Below are 19,947 nucleotides of genomic sequence, written 5' to 3'. Positions count from 1 at the left end.
ACTGGTCCTAGAAGTGCCCCTCTGTCACCATCCTGCAACTTACATGCATGGTTAAGTATGGTTAAACCCTGCTCCATGTGTGACCAGGCACTAGTATAGACAGAAGGGATGTAAGTGAATAATAATAATACAAATTAAACGCCTATTTATTTTTAAAGTGTTGATCAAATTCTTTATCTGGATACACAAGAGGTGCGTCGCAAGAGCAATAAAACACGTTGATGGTTATTATATATTCTTGGTTCTTTCGGTAAAGTCACGTAGAAGGAAAACATGACTGTACCGAAAGAACCAAGAATATGAATCCCTGCAGTCACGAAAGCTTTAAATCAAAGCGTTGATGGTTGTTCAATTCTCTTAGATGTATGTATGTTGAACTTATTTTGTACCGTTTGTAGCCAACCGTGGTAAATGGAGGGATATGTGAGATCCAAGTGAATATATGAGGGTGCCATGGTGGTGAAATGTTAAATACCTCCCCTGGTATACAGGAGGACAAAGGTTCGACCCCGACCCTGATACCTGTATATTTGGAGTTTGTATGTCTCTCTCCCCGTGGTCACGTGGTTTTTTCTCCAGGTCTTCCGGTTTTTTCCTCCCCATTTAGAAACATAGGTTGAGAGTATTTCACCACGAGAAATATCGTGTCTATCATGGCCTGCTGACGTGGGTACTGCCATACACCGCAGTTACCCTTTTCCGCCAGCAGCCAGCACAATGCTACTACATCAGTGTAAACACGCGATCGGAAAGCGGTAACTCCATGCAAAAAAGTGTGACTTTTTTCTGATTTTAGATGTGAATAAACATTAACTCTGGAGTGATATTTCAATGCAAATAGGGAAATATGGATAGCTGCCACAGTGGTAATCGTTCGGACACTTGCAATCCCTATAAGTTATCTGTTTGGTCTGCTGGTGTGGCAGTTGAAACAATGGTGCAAATCTATCTGAAATCCACCCCCCTCTATCACCCATCAATAAAAATGCGTGCGCCACTGCCTGCGTTGTGTTAAAGTTTGAGTAGTCCCACCCCTACCAAATACAATTACCCAGAAGAGAGACTGTTTTGAGCGAGCGAGCTCCCTTCTAGTGGATGGAATTCGACCAGCAGTGGTGCAAGCAAAGCAATTTCGGGGGCTGCACTCTTCAACTTTTTTACCTTTCATTTCAGTGCAAGTGTAGCCAATAAGAAGCGAGGTTTAATGTAGGAGCGAGCACCTCCCGAGCGCATTGACCTGCATCTCGGATCTCATTTCCAGAGCTCAGAGTCAAAAGCCCCGTGCGGGCGCCTCCCGAGACCCATTCATTCAAAACTAAGGTCAGGCATTGCAATTCTGCACGACCCGCCGAACCACGGAGATGCCAGCATTTTTCTCCTTATGCTGCAATTTCGTGTCTCCTTAAAATGAAACATCTCATCAGAAAGGCATAAAAAACCTTGAGAGGGACGTGCATGTGGGGCCCTTTGTCAGCAGAGAGTGACGAGCGCTTGCGATGGACGATGGGGCAATGAGAGGTGAGTGAGTCCCGTGGCTCATGCCCTGCCCCCCCCCCCCCCCCCCCCAGGAGAACTGTGGACGTTACAAGCCGGCCAATGGGGAAGTCAACAAAGAATGACTCGACTTGAAAATCAAGGTGGTTGGTCGGGTGGCTCAGAGATCAGAGGCTGAGCTGGCAACCACCAAGATCCTGGATTCGATCCAGCCAGCCACCTGCAATTATACTGTATCATGATTTGACCTCTGCCAGGTCACTCACGAATTATTGAAGTAAACTATCACGATAGATTTAGTTCTATTCACAATTTGGCTAAATTCCAGATCTGTGAGTTAAGATGTAGGTTGGACTATGATTCGATGAACTGTCTTATGGCAGAGTGGGTCGGAGTGTTCTACCCTCTGCTATCTGGACCGGTGGTCGCGAGAAGGGATCTCAGAGGCAGCTCTGCGATATCCGCTTCAGTGGGTAATTCTCTCACACGACGGGTTTAACTCAGCTGACAGGGGATTGATTGGAAAATTAATTAGTCTCATGATATTAAGCTGATCGCGAAATCAGGATAAAATTTGGTGTGGTGGAATGACAAAAGAAAGAAAATATTTGAAAAAATGGCTCAAAGCAAAGTCATGAACCCGCAAGACATCAACAACCATGGAGATCGAAAACCTCTTGTCGAAAACAAGATGTGTCTGTCGGGAAGAAGATGTTCACTTGGCACGAAGCCAGGGATGTTGTGACACACTTCACTTTCACATTTAAACCCCCCTGGGCTCTAAGAATCATGCCAAAATACACACACCTATGTGGCATGAACTTAGTTCACGCTTTTAGTTTATTACTACACATTCCATATCCAAACACACCTTGTATGTGCCCAGTGTGTAATTTTAAATGCAGAAGTGCATACTGAGATGTGTGCAGATGCACTGGCAAGCAGGGAACTGTGATTGCGAGAGCCATGGGTTCACAGCGTAATCGGATTGGACGTGAGGTGCATTCTATGTAGCTGGGTGATGGCAGCATGTGCTCCAAAGCCTGATTGCAGAAACTCCCACTGCCCCCCCACCCCCCTCAAAGAGGGGAAAAGAAAAGTTGACATTTACTTATCCAGCACACAATAACTGTCGCCATTCACTGCTGAATGGCGGTGACGTCATCATGGCCAGGCTAGGTGAACTTGGAATGTATAATAAGTGTGGATGGATCACTTCTAGTGAGAGGTCACGGGAGAGACCCGGATGTTATAGGTTAACTGACAAAATGCGCAACCTGAAGTCTCCATTGCAGCACATACACACCACAGGGGTGTGTGCTGTGTTTATACATTAATGATTAATTATGTAAAATGTATTACTTTTTTAATCCAGACACCTCCTCACACCGTATTTGTCATGGAGGTTGCTTGACCATAATTCACCACGTTGGTCAGTGTGAATTGGTGAAGAGGTTGGGGAGGAAGGGGGGGGGATCGGTTCAGATTTCATTAGTCACTGATGTTAGTCGTGGATGGGAGTTAAGCTCAGATCGCCGGGTTCACAGTGCAGTGCTTGGTGAGCCACCCTGCCACCACTCTCCATGCTGCGCTTATGGTTTTAAATATGAAGGGAATAACTCACGTATAACAAAGTATATTGGAGTCAATTACAATGTACAATTGTAGAGGTTACTGCACTGATAATTATAATTAAACATCATTAAGTTATAATCTGCATGTGCCTTTCATAAATTATTTTGAAAATGTCTACATTTTCCCAGGGATATTATATGTATTTACAACATTAGTGAATGATGAGTGCAACTTTGATCCACATACAACGAAACGATAATTATTTTGGCAATACCGTTAAGATATTTGTGGTCAATGCCGTGGCGTCGCTGTTCGAAGCGACCACTTCCCGTTTCCCCCGACAGTGCCACCTGCGTCACTCGTCTGTGGACAGCGACGGCGTTACGATGCCGCGGGGCATTCTGTTGCCCGCGCTACTCGTCGACGCAAAAAAACACGGTTAATTAGCGCAGACTTGATTGACGGAGACGTTTAATGATTTGACGAGAGAATTATGCATCGCACGTGACTGGCTTTTAATTAGCGCCGTCTCAGAAGCGCCTTCTAACGAGCCTTGGGATGTGATTTAGTAAGGTGCCCACTTGAGTTTACAAAATAATGTAAAAAAATAAAAAAACAATGCTTGTGCCAAGAGTGGGCTCTGACTGCTGACCAGCTGTTTAGTATTGTTCCACTTGCTCTTTACACCTGCGGTCCGTTTCCCAAACGGCCCGATCAATAACAGGTTTGGCATCCTATTAAAGTATACATACGGGGCCCTCCAGCTGGCACCTTTCTTCCCAACAAAGAACCCAATCTTCTGGCTGGTTGTGTCTGAGAGACAAATCATTAACCCTACAGGAAACGCTACCCCCTCCGTCTCGTCACCTCGGGGCCTTCCTTCAGCACCGGCCGCCCACCTCCCCCCTCCACCCCACCGCCAGCCAATATTTCCGAGGTCCAATGGCCACCGCCGCGACCACGACCGAGGCGAAGTCGCTCGGACCACGCAGGCGTTGCGCGGTAACACGCGGCGGCACAAATGCCAAGCGAAAGGCTGCTCGGCGGGATTAGTATCGCCGCTGACATTCGCAATAGGCCCGCATGAAAGCTGCACTTGTGATTGACATTCGTAATGAGTTCAGGGTTTTTTCATGCCAACTCGCCATATATTTCACGTCACAGGGCGTGTCGCGCATGCGTTGAAATTCATTTTGGGGGACTTTGTTGAGGATGGGTGAAAGCAATGGCGCGCTAGTTACTGAGTCGCGTTGATAAATGATCGTCAACGTCTAATATTGGTGGCGAGTAACATTAACAGAACCTGCCCCCACTCCTCTTCTCCGCACTGGCCAGCGTGAAGTATGACCAAGAAGACCTCGCCATGCCAGGGAGACCTATACATGATGAGGGTTGTAAATTACAATCAAACTAATATGTTTATACTGGTGATAGCTATTCTAAGCTCTATACAAATCAAATGATACATTTATTTACATTTTATTGCTTGAAAAAAATGTATGTCCACATTTACAGTGACTTGCATTTTGTACAATCTACTTATTTTAGCCTTTTGTCATTTAATAAAATAAAAACAGTCTGATAAACTTGCATTTCATTTTTACTGTTGATTTCAGCGGCACATTCATTGAACCATAACTGTTTGCTACCCAGGCTAATGTCTGGACATAGATATCAATTCTATTATTGCATATAGCAATATGTTCAGGAGCTACATGCCAATGTCAAGGTCTTCTAGCCACAAGAGGGCATCAGGATAGAGTTTGTATCGATAAACCAGTGTAGTCTGCACGCATTCAACAGACGAGAAATAGTAAAACTACAGGGATATATGATTGACTGATTAATTTCCTTGGCGTTGCACGGCCTCCCGATTTTACAAATCTGGAGCACGGGCAGCACGCACAGAGCCACGGTGATAGCGTGCTCAAGCAATGGCTCGTAATGATTCACGGCGAATTTGTAATTTAGATTTGCGTAGATTGTGACCCTATCGAATTCACGTTTCCAATTAAGGGCTCCGCGCACGCAGGCCCAACACGCGCAACCGGGCGCCGGCGGTCAGATGAGGACGCCCTCCCTGGGATGCGTTGCGGCCTAACAGATGGGGCCCACCGCGCATCACGCGCCTACACCCGGGGGCATCACGGGGGGTCGAGGGAACATCTGAGTCCCGCGCCTCGCTCTCTCAAAGTCATCCCATTCCAAATGAAAAAACGATCCCAAAAATGGACAACAAACCGAGATCCTATGTAAAACGAAAATAATTAGTGCTAATTAATTTATCCGTCCGTTAAGAGGTTTCAGAAACGAGGTAAAAATATTCGAAAATGATCGGCGCATCCAAGAATCGCCCAATCGATGCGTATGGATTTTAATTATCAGTGAAAATGTATTCTTTATCTAATGCTTTGGCTCCTGTCCTTGACCCTAAATGCGTTATTGTAAGTCTGTGGGATTTACATGGGAGAAGGCGCACTACAGACGTTAACATTGACTGCCAAAAATATCCTCGTGCTGGCAGCACAAGATCCTCGATGCCTGGCATGGCCCAACTCCATCTGTTGTGCAGCACACAAAGGGATTTTATGTTATTTTATTGCGTGCGGCACTTCACCAGTGACATTGTGACGAGGCCTAAATCCTGACATGCGTTTGCAGCCCAGATACGGACGTGTGAGGCATCCAAAACAGCTCGCGAGTGGCAGAGGGGGGAGCTATGGTGGTGGCGGCGGCGGCAGCAGCAAGTCGTTCAACAGGACGATGGTACCGGCCCTAATCCGAATATTATAGAGCAATATCACTCACACTCGGACTACAAAAGAGCATGCCGCTACGGGAGCAGCCACGCAGCTGCACAGCCGGTTATGAAACAAAAAACAAGCCAAATGCTGCCTCATTGTTATTCCATGGCCATTGCAAAACTCGGGGGTACTGCTATCTCTTCCCAGCAGCCTCCGCTCCTCCACCGCACCCCCACTGCTGGTGGTCCTGTGCTATCGCCACCTCCTCCTCGTTGCCTATCTTCATCACGTTCATTATTTCAATGGAGGAATAATTTCAGCCGTCAGCAACAACACAGCAGAGCCTACCGGTGTATTCATAGATCTCAGTTCTAATGACATTCAGTAATTAGGCCGGACATATCCCAAGTCTCTGCAGGAACGATCCGCGACTTTATTTACAAAGCGTCGTGCACAGCTTCAGCTACGGAATGAGATCTCGCCCTGCTAAGTGTAGGTGTGCGCGCTCGACAGCCAACAAAGGTCGCAAGGAGGGGGGCAGAAGGGGCAGCCTGCCCTCCCTTGATATTGATATTGAATGTGATTATTTTAATCTTCATATATATAAAAGGCAAAGTTGTGATTATGTGTGTCTGTTCAAAATGTTTAACGTACTTTCCGACAAGCAACAAACTTGAAATTTGCCATGTGGGTACTTTCCAGACTGTACACCATGCAAAAATTATAAAAATACACTTTAGTTTTTTTTTTTTGGGGGGGGGGGTGAAGCTCAATAATGCATCTTTTTTTTGCACGGCAAGTGAGCTGTGACGTCAAATCTGTCATGTGACCCGCGCATGTAGAAGCGTAACGCATTGTAGTGTAGTGGTTAGCGCGCTGCGCTATGAACCTGGCGACCCGAGTTCGATTCCCGCTCACGGCCACCACCGGTGACGATTACTTTTACCGGTCCTGGGCCTCCCCTAGGTCAATTCAGCATCAAACGAGTAACTGCTCTGCTGTGTGAACATCGCCACTGGGTGGACAAAGGAGGCCGGGCGTGGTGCTGGCCACTCTCCCCCTCGTGTGTCGTTCCGGCCTTAATAGGCGCTCGCTAACACCACTTGCCCCCTACAGTCTCGCAGGCTACACGGGGGATCTGTCTTTATCTTGTGTGTGTGGGGGTAGCGACTGCGTAGCGATTCGCGCGCTGCGCTACGAACCCGGCGACCCGAGTTCGATTCCCGCTCACGGCCACCACCGGTGACGATTATTTGAACTGGTCCTGGGCCTCCCCTAGGTCGACTCAGTCTCAGCCTCAAACGCGTAACTGGTGTGGTGTGTGAACATCGCCATTAGGGAGACAAAGGCGGCCGGGCGTTGAATCCAAGTCCCGGGCGAAGCCGGGTAGTTAATACTTTATAAATAAGATTGAAAGCATGTATGCATTCGCTCTGTCCGTTTGTCCGTCTATAATGGGGAGACACTATTACCCTCGTAAGGAGAATTAAGTGTGCAAAAATGTTATACACTCAACAAGACTTGAGTATAACGTTGTGCTGATATATTAACTTAAAAACCAAGATGTCATTATGGCCAAACTCAATGATGTCACCACACCGCCAAGCGCTGTCTACTTTCTGCCAGAACCAGCAGCTCCCGCAGCTGCTGCACAGTAAACACGTGACCTCCAAGATCCACCCGAACCCTTTCGTCTGTGGATTTACAACTATATTGAAAACCGGCCCAATTCATCAAAGGGTTGCCCAAAACTTGAAGGGAAAAACAAGAAGAAACTGGACGACTGTACTTGCAAATACACAGTGTTTTGCCCTGAGAGGTGCCCAACTTCTGTACCACTAATTCAATAGTGCTGAAGACAAGCACATGTTTAATAGTGTTACATAATCCACGCATATGCATCATATTTCCGAACCTGTTTTTGTTGTTTGTCGGTTTGCATCCTGTGCACTGGTTTTAAATGTAATGAGAGCATGCGTTGACTCACAATGATACTGGCAAGAAAGGTCCAATATTGTAGCTGCTCACCCCGAGCTATAAATGCCTTGATAATGGCATTGTCTTTGTGCTGTTTGCCTTTTGGCGTTCTCTGATCTAACACTTTGAGACTAGGCTCAAAAGAAAGCTGTCTGGTGTGGACTAATCAGTTTAAAAGAAAATGCATATATTATCAGAAGATGTTTTGTTTGCTAGTTCACCACAAGTACGTCTGCTTAATGGAGACAGAATTCCTTGAAAAAGGATTCTGTTTGGTGTGTTAACATCTTTACACCTGTTTTATTGCCGAAAGGGTAAAACCTATTGTAATAGCAAAAATGTGTTTAACGCTAAGAAGAGTAGACAAAAGAAGGAAATAACTGATGCAAAGATTAGGTGATTTAAATGCATGGACCCTATGTAACTTCTTTTTCAAGGGGAGATGCAAAGGTGAACAGTACGATACAAATGCAGGAATAATTCACCAAGGTCCAACATTTTGCACGAAATGATCCACTTCACGCAACAACAAAAAACAAATAAGCAACCAAAAATACTTCAAAAATATTTAGCGCAGAAGCCAAGACTAAAATATGTCGGCACGTGCACATTTTAAAGTGGAACACATATGCCGTAGGTGGCCATGTGGAATTCTAAGTGTATGTAGGGCGCTTTGTAATTCCACAGATAACAAAAAAAATGCCTCTCCATATCGTTTTGTTTATGGGGCTCTTTTCACCAGACTTCACCACACTGGTGAGTGTGGGGTGTGGGTTGGTGAATTGCGGGGGCGGAGGGGAGGAGGTGGGGGCCATGACCGGTTCAAATATCACTCTTAACCGATGTTAGCCGTGACCAGGGATTGCCAAATTCACAAGTGAGTGCGGTGCGCGAACCACCACACCACCGTTCTGCTGTTGCTCTGCCATTCATTTTTCAGTGAGTCGTTGCAACTGAAGCAAACGTGAGACGGTGACGCAAGCATGTGCGTCGCTTCTCGGAGGTGCGTCGCCATCTGCACTCGCACGTCGTCCCAGGTGGTCAGCATCAGCAGCAGCAGTCTCGTTATGCGCGGTTGAAATAAACGCCACCACACATGACACCAATATGAGAAACATCCAAGAGATGCCAAAAAGCTCCCCGGCGACTCACCGCCAGATATTTCAACAACAAAATGATACCAGGGCTCACCTTGGTCAAATGGCTTGGCTTGCTCCCAGGAGCGAAAGTAATCCTCCTGAAAAACACCGACACCCACGTTAAATGTGTGCACACATAATGTTCACTCATTGTTTGGCGAATTTGCCTTTTCGTAGAATAAAAGCATTCTGGTGTCTCCTATAACTAATGGTAATAATTATTTCAACTTGTAAAGTGCTGCACAGTATTTTGTCACTCTCAAAGAGAGAGAGAGCGACTCAGAGGCGCGAGGAGGAACTAGACACGTGGGAAAGGCAGCCAGATGGTGAGATGGTGCCAACAATTGCTCAAGCTCTGAGTCATCTATAGATGAAGGTGTTATCGGCCAATTAATGAGTGTTTACATGTGGGAGAAAATCGAAGCACCTGAATAAATCCCATGTGTGCGAGGTGGCAACGCTCTATCCCCCATAAGGAACAGAACCGGCTAAATCGACATTTTACTGGTAGGAACCTCCTGGTTACACCAACCCACAGGGGATTATTGTGTCCGTCCGTCGTGCATCCAAAAATGGGAGGGGTTGGGCTGAGTGGAGAGGGGAGGGTGGGGAGGGGCTGGGTGGGGAAGATGGGGAGGGGAGGGTGGGGAGGGTGGGGAGGGGCTGGGTGGGGAGGGTGGGGAGGGGCTGGGTGGGGAGAGTGGGAAGGGGCTGGGTGGGGAGGGTGGGGCTGGGTGGGGGGTGGGAGGGGTGGGGCTGGGTGGGGGGTGGGAGGGGTGGGGCTGGGTGGGGAGGGGCTGGTCACCCCGTGGTGCCCTTATAAAAATCAACGTTTAACCTACTCACGCCGGCTTGTGCCCACCCTCACAGTCGGGCATATTTGCGGAATACACCACGTGGTGCCGCCGTTGACCCTGGCCACTGACCGAGCAACCCAACGTTCCTACCAGCTCCCTCCGCAGAAATGTGTTTACTGTTCCAAATTCTTCTGGTGAGCAAGGATATGGAATCGCGATGCCCACGGAAAGTCGTTTCGCAACATTTGTGCAATCCACGAACCATTGCCTCCACAGTGCTGGATTACAAAGCGTGTGCTACAATTCCTCACCAAACATGGCAAATAGCAAAGCTGATGCGTTTCGGCTTTTTTGGCAAACTATGAACGTGTTGACTGTTACATTAAAGAACCACCGAGGGCGACATTCGCTTTATATTCTTAACTCAGTCAACGTAAACTAAGGGAATGTTTTACTTGAGGTATTTTATGCAACCAGCTACTGAATCTTAAGACTATACAAAATCGTATATATACAAATGCAAAGATCCCCCAAATAGCGTTTATGGGTCAAGTGCTGTTTGAAAGTACCGATGCAGACTGGCAGGGTGCACGAGGTGCTGGTGTGGCCAGCACACTGCGCCATATACTACTTTATTCTAAAAAAAATACTACTTTATTCAAAAAAAATACTACTTTATTCAAGGAAGAGTTGATCTAGGGGAGACTCAGGATTTGTTCAGATAATCTCGCCACTAATGTTAGCTGTGGCCAGAAATCGAACAGAGGTTGACGCTTTCATACCGTAGTGCGTTAACCTCTAAGCCACCGCTATCCAAACACACATACACACACGTACGTGTACACACTCACATGCAAACTCTTTGGTTCTATTCGGTAAAGTCACGTAGGTAAAAAATAAAACAACAAAAATCACGACTCACATGCAAATCAACGCTGACTTATTAAAAAAAATGTCGATGCTAACATTAAAAGATTGGCATTAACATCACGCTTATTGATATGGATTTTGCAACAAAACTTAATATGGCAATACAGGAGGTCCTATGATGATATGGCAATATATGGTAACTGAGGCATTAGGGATTAGTGCTTGATTTAAAGCTTTCGTGACTGCAGGAATTTATCTTAGGTTCTTTCGGCAATCTTTGTAAGAACGCAATCAACCAGGTAAGGTGCTGACTGCTGTGTTAGCCGATTCGCTGTTTTGGATTGCATTGTATTTCTAAGTTCACTAGGTTTGCTTTCTACCTGATGACGATTGCTTATGTTGCAATCGAAATGTCGTATTCTATTATTTAATTTATTTTCTTTCTACGTGACTTTACCGAAAGAACCAAAGAGGATTAATGCTTTAAATGTTTTTGTCAAGACCAAGAGTGATTATAAATAGATCATAATCTTGCCAGCTGGAAAGAATCGCGTAGTTAAAATAAAATCATTGCACCCGCACACTTAAAAAAATGTGAATGAATGCAAAAAAAGTTATTAATTAAATACTGACCTCGACCTCCTGAGCAGGCCAGCAAGGACAAAGATAACAGACAATTAGAACGCGGGCGATCGTCGAGCAGCAGGCAACATCCAAAGGTGTGCAACCGTAATACAGGCAATATGGGGAAGTTCCTCTCTCGTTTTAAAGCCTGATTACCTACAAATGCAACGATTACATTCATTTTGTGTACATTTTCCCTTTACCTTAATTCTTTCCATGAATGTTTTCAGAGTAGAGTTTACCGAGCAATATGTCAAAGGGAATTGTATTTTATATTAAATTGATGAGCGTTTATTTATTTCTCCCTGGAAAGCGCTTGCTCAGATTTAGTTCCACGTTACTCACTCTCCATCTTCTTTAGTTCCATGTTACTCACTCTCTATGTTGTTAGTTCCATGTTACTCACTCTCCATGTTGTTTAGTTCCATGTTACTCACTCTCCGTGTTGTTTAGTTCCATGTTACTCACTCTCCATGTTGTTTAGTTCCACGTTACTCACTCTCCATGTTGTTTAGTTTCACGTTACTCACTCTCCATGTTGTTTGTTCCATGTTACTCACTCTCCATGTTGTTTAGTTCCATGTTACTCACTCTCCATGTTGTTTGTTTCATGTTACTCACTCTCTATGTTGTTTAGTTCCATGTTACTCACTCTCCATGTTATTGTGTTCCATGTTACTCACTCTCCATGTTATTGCGTTCCATGTTCCTCACTCTCCGTCTTCTTTAGTTCCATGTTACTCACTCTCCATGTTGTTTAGTTCCATGTTACTCACTCTCCATGTTGTTTGTTTCATGTTACTCACTCTCCATGTTGTTTAGTTCCATGTTACTCACTCTCCATGTTGTTTAGTTCCATGTTACTCACTCGCCATGTTGTTTGTTCCATGTTACTCACTCTCCATGTTGTTTAGTTCCATGTTACTCACTCTCCATGTTTAGTTCCACGTTACTCACTCTCCATGTTGTTTTGTCGCCCTTAATCATTTTGGTGACCCAGGTCACTCTTGCCAATGAGGCTATATTTTCTATCTGGTTAAACAAAATAAAATGAAAAGGAATGTATCTTCAGAAATTCATTTTAAATAATCGAAATATGCATTTAAATGTATAGAAAATAAACATGTTTCTTCATTTCATGCTTTGCTGCCTCTGCACTTCGACCCGCTGGCCTTAATTTTATTCACACATTTTTTGTCTCTACCTTGAACATTTTGTTGAGCATTTAAAGATTTTTTTAGTACTTTTCCATTTCTATCGTTTCTTTCAATTATTATATACATATTTCTTGGCTTTGTTTGGTTTGGACCCTAGATGGAACACTTGTTCAGCACTGTTATTGCCAATTGGCGACTTTGAAGGCCACCTGAGTGCTGAGCATCACAATCACCAACCCTCCACTCCAGTAACTCACTCGTGGTTTCTATTCAAGTCGCCCAGTCAACTTCAATACAGTGGGAGGTCACTTATTCTGCTCTGTTGCTCCAAGCATTCTGAAACTCCCGACCGCAAGCCATTCCTGCTGTCGAATCCCTGCCCCTGTTCAAAGTCCAAGCTCAAGACCTTGCTTCTTTCCCTCTTCCTGTGATTGACCACCTCTCGAAAGAGAATAAATATTCTCACTGTTTCAGTCAGGAATCTTGAGATGTGGCTGCATTTAGATGTGACATTGAGAAACAATGTATTGTATTGTCTCAGCTCATAATGTCTCTCGCCTCACCATAACAAACACACTTTTTATAAAGCTCATTGTAACCACAGTTCAATTTCTGGCCATCGTTTTTAGTGGTCAGTGATCTTGGAACTGGTCCTGAGCCCTTCTTCACCAACTCGCACTGACCAGTGTAGCGAAGTATTTTACCACAATCACCATGACAAAACACATTTCGGGGAGGCCATTATCCAGCAATGCATTGACAAATAACTGTAAAAAGATTGTGCACACCATATATTGTGTACCAGCGCACTTTATGTGCCAGCAAATCAAAAAGTAAAGGTGATTTCTTGCTCAAATTAACATTTGAGATGGTGCCCATCCTGTGTTTAAAGCTCTGAGCCAGTGATTAAAATTATCGGTTCACAACCACTGTGGATTTCCTTGGAGGGCAGGGCAATCCCAACCATAATTGTGAACTCACAATCTTCCGATTTTGAGAGGTGCACGTTACCACTGAGCCACCTGGCTGGTGGCCAGTGTGTGCCAGCACATGCTGTTAAGTGGTGAATGACATGAAGCTTGAAGTGAACAGCAGCTAAGTCTTATGTTACGCATAGCAGTATATGTAATAACTCGTAATAGCACGAGTAATTACTTAACACACACTGGTACGCACTGCATCATAGAAGGAAAACGAATTGTCACTGCTGGAAATCCTTATTTCAAAATTTTCAGGACCGTTTTGTGCACACACAGACCTCGGAGCAAATTTTAAAAAATCCCATGAGACATCAAAACACAATCGGCACAAACGAGAGTTACACCACAGCTCTATGGCTACGGCTACGACTTCTCGTTGTGATGGGATGTGCGCGGGGATTATTTATATATATATTTTGAACACAATTCTGCAGGATCCTTCCTTGTTGTCACTGGCTGTAATGGTGGTGCAGTCCTGTCTCTTGCCAGTGCCTGGTTATGGCGTTCTCCTCTCTGCCAACGAAGGGACTCCCTAATTGCCTCCTGAGAAAATGTTATGGCCGATTAGCATGCCATGCTTAGCCATATGCTACAGCGGATCCTCACCCTGACTGGTGACTTTGCTTGGAAAAAAGACATTCGTAATTAAGCAGAAACAAATGCATCTGAGCATTTAATAAAGTGGGGCCTGATCTGTTCTGGCTCCTGTGTTTTTTTTAGCCAGGGAGATGTAAGCACTCAGCAAGACGACAGAAGACGGCTGAGCACAGTCAGTGCCACCCCCGGAGGGCACCGTGTCAGGATGGATTATTCCACTGATGGGTAGAGACAGCCACAGAAATGGAGACCAGACACTGGAAAGCCACGGTGTTAAGCCACACCGGCATGAAGGTTTTTGCATCGACATGAGCTATGGCAGCTGCATCGCTTCAAAAGGGCGCTTTTGCCACAGAACGTGAATTGGTGCGTCCGCATGATGCCTCTGTTCACTTTCTGGGCAACAAAGGGAAAGTTGACGTAAAATTGACGTTTTGAGGGCTGATCAGGTGAGCAATGTTGTGGAGGTGTGATGCTGTGACGCTGTGCCTGGCAGGTAAATAACACGGCAGGTAAATAACTACAGCTTGGTTATGCAGTGCCCCCAGTGCAGGGCTATTCCAGGTAACCACTGAGCTACGTCGCTCGTTTCAGAAGTGACCTGGCCACAAATGGCAGCCCAACGAAGTGGAATATCATGTCGAAATTTATAGCAGCCAAATACTCGAAACACGTGATTTTAAATGTGAAAGTTAAAATTTGAAGACCCGAAGAAAAAAATAACAAACCTGCCGCAAACATCTGATGCTCTGACAATAAGCATCGGCTGCATTGGGACTCAGCTTTGGTGCAGATGAAATTAAATCGCCCTTCAGTGTACCTGATTTTATGGGTTTTTTTTTTAAATAATATATGCTACTTATAATAATAGCAATATAGAATGTCTGATTTTGCAGGGCCTTCCTGATAGATTCGTAGAGACTAAAGGGCATCAATATTGTTATGTTTATTCATGTAACTGTTGTGTGGCTATGTTTTTATTTCATTATTTTACTTTTTTATTCGGGCCTTGGTTTGTGATGACTTGGATAAATGTAATATGTATGCCGTATTGTAAAGTAGTATGTTGTCAATGCAGTATCTGTACATTGTGGAAAGAACATAATTAAAAAAATAATCACACAATGTTACGCTAACTTTAATGGCAACAATCACATTTCAATTAACAGGAATGGGCTGCGTCAATGGAAAAAAAGTATCACGTGATTAGAAAACTGCAGCGAGGCAACAATTAAATGAGGCTTACGAGTGGGAGAGAGCAACGGCCGGTAATTAATCTGTTACGCACCGCACATGCCTCGCGCGTGTACACCTCCCCAACCCCCGTGATGGAACACACGCTACTTCCTCTCAAGAGTGGTCGGTCGGGTTCCAGCGATGCGGCGATACTGTGATGTCATGATTATCATCAGCCTTGGTTAATCCACTCCGGGATGAAGTCTTCCCTGGGCCGCCACAAACCAGTGATGTAATAATTATTATGATCCACCAGAATCCGCACATTAAATTATTTCATCACTCCCTCTCTATTGGTGGATATTTTGTCGGATGCGTTCCATTCATTCAATCGTCTCCGTATTTATAAAAGGCAAAGTTATGATTGTGTGTCTGTTCAAAATGTTTAGCGTACTTCCCGACATGCAACAAACTTGAAATTTGCCAAGTGGGTACTTTCCAGACTGTACACCATGCAAAAATGTTGGGGGGCCGCAATAATCCATATTTTTTGCACGGCAAGTGAGCTGTGACGTCACATCTGTCATGTCAACCGCGCATGCGTAGTGCGCTACGAACCCGGCGATCCGAGTTCGATTCACGGCCACCACCGGTGACGATTATTTCAACCGGTTCTGGGCCTCCCCTAGGTCGACTCAGCCTAAAACAATTAACTGGTGTGGTGTGTGAACATCGCCACTGGGGAGACAAAGGCGGCCGGCCGTGGTGAATCCAAGTCCCGGGCGAAGCCGGGTAGTAAAGCTAGTTGTAAATCAAGTAATTGACTAAAAATAAGACGTTACACTGTGATGCGTTGTATGAAATAAGATCCGCAATAAATGTATTGTTCGTTTTGATAAATATGATATCGTGATTATCAGTGCTCATATTTTCCATAGTTTATATAATGGCAATATATACTATATAATCAAATATATAAAAAATATTAAGCTTTGAATAAGTAGTTATTGGTAAGGAGAACATAATAATTTTGTAGTTCATATAATTACCTCTTGTGAAAGTGACAGCGTGTGCTACAAGCGTTCTCGGTTATAAAATTGCAACGATTCAAATACTTATGGCAGTGTTATGCTGAGTGAACTAAAGTTGAAGAACTTTGAAAAAATATATTTATTTGCGCTGGAGTTACAGAAAAACACAGAGATAAAAAAAAATATGAAACACAATTGCCATGTTTATGGAAAATGATCTCGTGAAAATGAATAGTGTCATGAAAAATCGCATTTCAAGAACCCTGGCGATACTCAGGCTTCCACCTCAACCTAAAAGAAGCAGCTCAACATTTTGTTTTTGTGTGGTAGGGAAAACAACCAGGCCAGGCCACAAGCTGCAATACAAAAATATTCATCCTTCGCACCAATAGATATGTAGCATCATCTCCTTTTTCTCTAGAGTAAAATAACACAATGTGCAGTATCAGCGGAGCACTCAAAGGAACACCAATCTCATGGCTCCCAGTTCTGGCGAACATTCTGCCACCAAATATCCACAGAGACAAGCACACTGCAAAGTAGTTTACACGTTTTCTTGCCAATGACAACCACCAATCATCAACCAAGACCTCAACAATGTTCCTCGCCACCAACTACTCAAGTCCCGAACCCCCCTCCTGGGATCGCGCTGTCATCATCCTAGATATCACCCAGATCCAGAAGAACGTTGGAAAATAGAATAGAACACCCAAGAGATCCAGCATAAACACCTCGTTCGAGACCCAAACATTGCACCTCCTGGCTTTGACGTTCCTCGTGCATATTCAGTTTCAGTTTATTTATTTATTTGGTATAGCCCTGTGAGCCATTCGGCTCTTGAATCGGGTGCAACCACAACAAACAAAAAACAAAAACACGAACAAGAAAACATCTTAAAGTGACTATGTGACTGTGCAAACAGAAAATCCATGAAAAAAACATCAAAAGGCCACTGCGAACATCTCCTGCATTCATGGAAAACTAAAGACACAAGCCACAGTAGTGTGATTGTGGTCATGCAACCCAAATAATGAACCATATAGTAAACCACTCTAGGCTGCACTCTGTCAATGGAGGAATAGCAAAATTACACGAACTCCCTCCTGAAGCCCTCTCGAAGACAGCCGACCTCGACATTGGCATTTGACTCAACATATTGCCATCATGCACAATAATAAAATCTAATTTTTACCGAGCGTCTACAGTCACCCATCTAGCTAATAGAATACTGTCCTGGAGGAATCCAGAAGGGCTGATGGCTTTTTTGGCCGCCGTGACATGCACAGAACACACACATCCCAGACTGATATGAAAAGGTAGCCTTAGTATGTGTTAACCATCTGTAAACCCCCCTAAACACCCTCCCCCCTAGCTGCCCTCTGCCAGAGCGGCAGGTATAATTACGTAAAAATATATATATTTTTTATCAGCAACACTATATACCGAGCATGTGTTTGTGTAATTCGTCTACTTATTCCTCTGTTTGTTCATGGGATGGGCCCACTGTAGGCTTAGGGGGGGGGGGGGGGGGGAACTATTCACACAGGGCTCAATCATAAAGAAAGTCATCCTTGGAATGTGCTGTCAGCTATTCTCTGAAGAAATAACTTTCTATACTAATTAGCATCTGTTAAAAACAAAACATCCGGTAAAATTCGTAGACTTTCATAACTGTACACGCATAAGCAAATATTAACTCCCTATCAAGAAGAGCACTGCCCTGGAGGTACTGGAGGAAGACAGAAGGTTGCTGCTTGTTTTGTTTGGCTGAGGCTCTGACAACAAACAGGACTCACAAACCCCACCCGTCTATGAACTACAGCCATGCCAAATGGCAGCCTGGCTGTGCATTAAAATAACCGCCCCTGTGTCTCTTTATCTGCCAGTGCTCAGCGTTTAACAGCAGCCATGCATTCAGCCCCTCCCATAAAATGACCTCAAGTAGCCTGGCTCTCAGTGAGCTGTGCTAGCCTCAGAGGTCAAATAAGTGACATCAATACCAGGATTAGCCAAGCGACACAAACCAGAGCACAGCTTAGCAGTGCCAGGGTGCGGCTAAACAATGCAGCTTTAGACCGAACGCAAACATTAAAAACGCTAAACGCCCATTTCCATGTGAGGGTAACTTTGGAGGGGGGGGGGGGGGCAGCACCCACTGTCTCCCAGAATTCAGCTCAGACCCAGGAATTGTTTTCGCCAAAAGCGCTGAGAGTGTGACGGATCTAACAGGCCGAGCAACGTGGACTCGACGCTTGAATGATACAAAAAGCTGCTGTGCAATTTGCGTTGAGAAATAATCTGCATTGTGAGCAGCCAGCGCACGCAGGACGGTTGTGACTGCTCCGGAGCGAGCGGCGAGACAGGAGCGTGCGCGAGACCCGACGGAGAAAAAAGGTCCCTCCTGAAATATGTGCCGCATGGGACAGTGCAGATAATTATAACGGACAATACCTCTGCACAATCACGTTATCCGTATAGCACATATTTTTTTCTTTGCCATCCCACATTCACAAACGTTTCCTGGAATACGGCAGAAACCATGCATCACCAGCAGAGGCGTGGCTGATGCGCACGCCAACACGCGCACATGCGTGAGCACAAGCATTTGGAAAATGCTCATGGCAGACGCCCAATACATCTTTACTCGATATTCTGATGGAGAAGCTCATTAAAGTCTCACCACGACAGCAGTTTTAGGAGTCAAAGTGGAATCATTTAGATTATTGCTGTAATATTCTTGCCCCTGCTCCTCACTCGAGCCATTTCCTCACAAATGCATGAACAGTACTTTATTGCACTCCCATACCGCACTATTGGATGAACCGATGCATGGGCGAGTGCACAGGCCAATTAGAGTGCTTGGGCCAGAAGTCGTTTGGCATGGATGGTCCATTCTACTGCGGGCAGAAGCAGCCTTGGCAAGAGCCGAACGTGTTAGGCTGCTCACTCGTGTCGAATTGGTCTATCCCGCTCCTCCGTCTCCTCATGTCCTGCCACCAAAGTCCGTATGTTCATCTAATTTCAGGCACACGGTGATAATACCTGGTCTGTAATCCCTGCGATGTCTTCCACGTTGGGTTTGTCTCCTAAAAACCCCCACAAAAATAAGCAGCTTCTGTCGCATGCATCTTAGTGGACAACCAGTCTTCGAAAGGAACAATATAATTACTGACCTCACAAGTATTAGTCATGCTGCTACACGCCATACAACACACAAAACATATTTCAAGTGCCAATTATTTACCCAGGAGAGTGCAACTGCATTCGGATGTTTGACCAATTCTCATATCTGTTGGTGTCACGTGGCAGTAAAACTCAGCACCCGGAGAAAACCCACCATGCAAACAAGGGGGTGACTACTCAGTGATCTCCCAGCCACACCGTGCAAGCCACGCACCGATAACACACCAGGCCAAACCCTGGTGGTAGTGATCGATCCAAGTACTAACGAGTCTCAAACCAGATGAGCTGTCATGACATGATGAAATTGGGATGATTTATGATGATTACATTGTCAAAGAGAGCCCTTTGTGAGGACTGTCCCTCAGATAGATTGAAAGGGTTGATTGAACTCAATAACTTGGCAGTCTGGTCGTTGAGTGACTTCGACATTGAACTGTGATAGCAAATGCAATAAGATGTAAGGTAATTTGGTCATAGATAGTGCAGTATAACACAGCAACATAACCTCGCTCCTTGTTGGTCTCAGGCCATCATCAGACGGCCACTCTCACCTACTGCCTGTCATACAACTTTTACAGAGCTCTGCCAAAGCGTCAAAATAAA

The 19,947-nt window shown here is 45.0% G+C and overlaps 1 protein-coding gene across 1 annotated transcript in view; it reads right to left on the bottom strand.

The window, feature by feature from the left end:
• The window catches only part of LOC116940374 (testican-3-like), a 211,272-nt gene that overhangs the window by 79,664 nt on the left and 111,661 nt on the right, over window positions 1-19,947 (bottom strand). Inside the window, exon 3 of the mRNA XM_032950154.2 lies at window positions 8,982-9,027. Within this exon, the coding sequence (XP_032806045.1) occupies window positions 8,982-9,027 (46 nt within the window). The remainder of the gene's footprint in view (window positions 1-8,981; window positions 9,028-19,947) is intronic.

Source organism: Petromyzon marinus, chromosome 8, assembly GCF_048934315.1.
Source record: "Petromyzon marinus isolate PM22_M1 ecotype Great Lakes invasive population chromosome 8, UKy_Petmar_22M1.pri1.0, whole genome shotgun sequence".
Classification (NCBI taxonomy): domain Eukaryota; kingdom Metazoa; phylum Chordata; class Hyperoartia; order Petromyzontiformes; family Petromyzontidae; genus Petromyzon; species Petromyzon marinus.
Note: the sequence above shows the minus strand (reverse complement) of the source record. Positions and strands in the feature narration are given on the sequence as shown.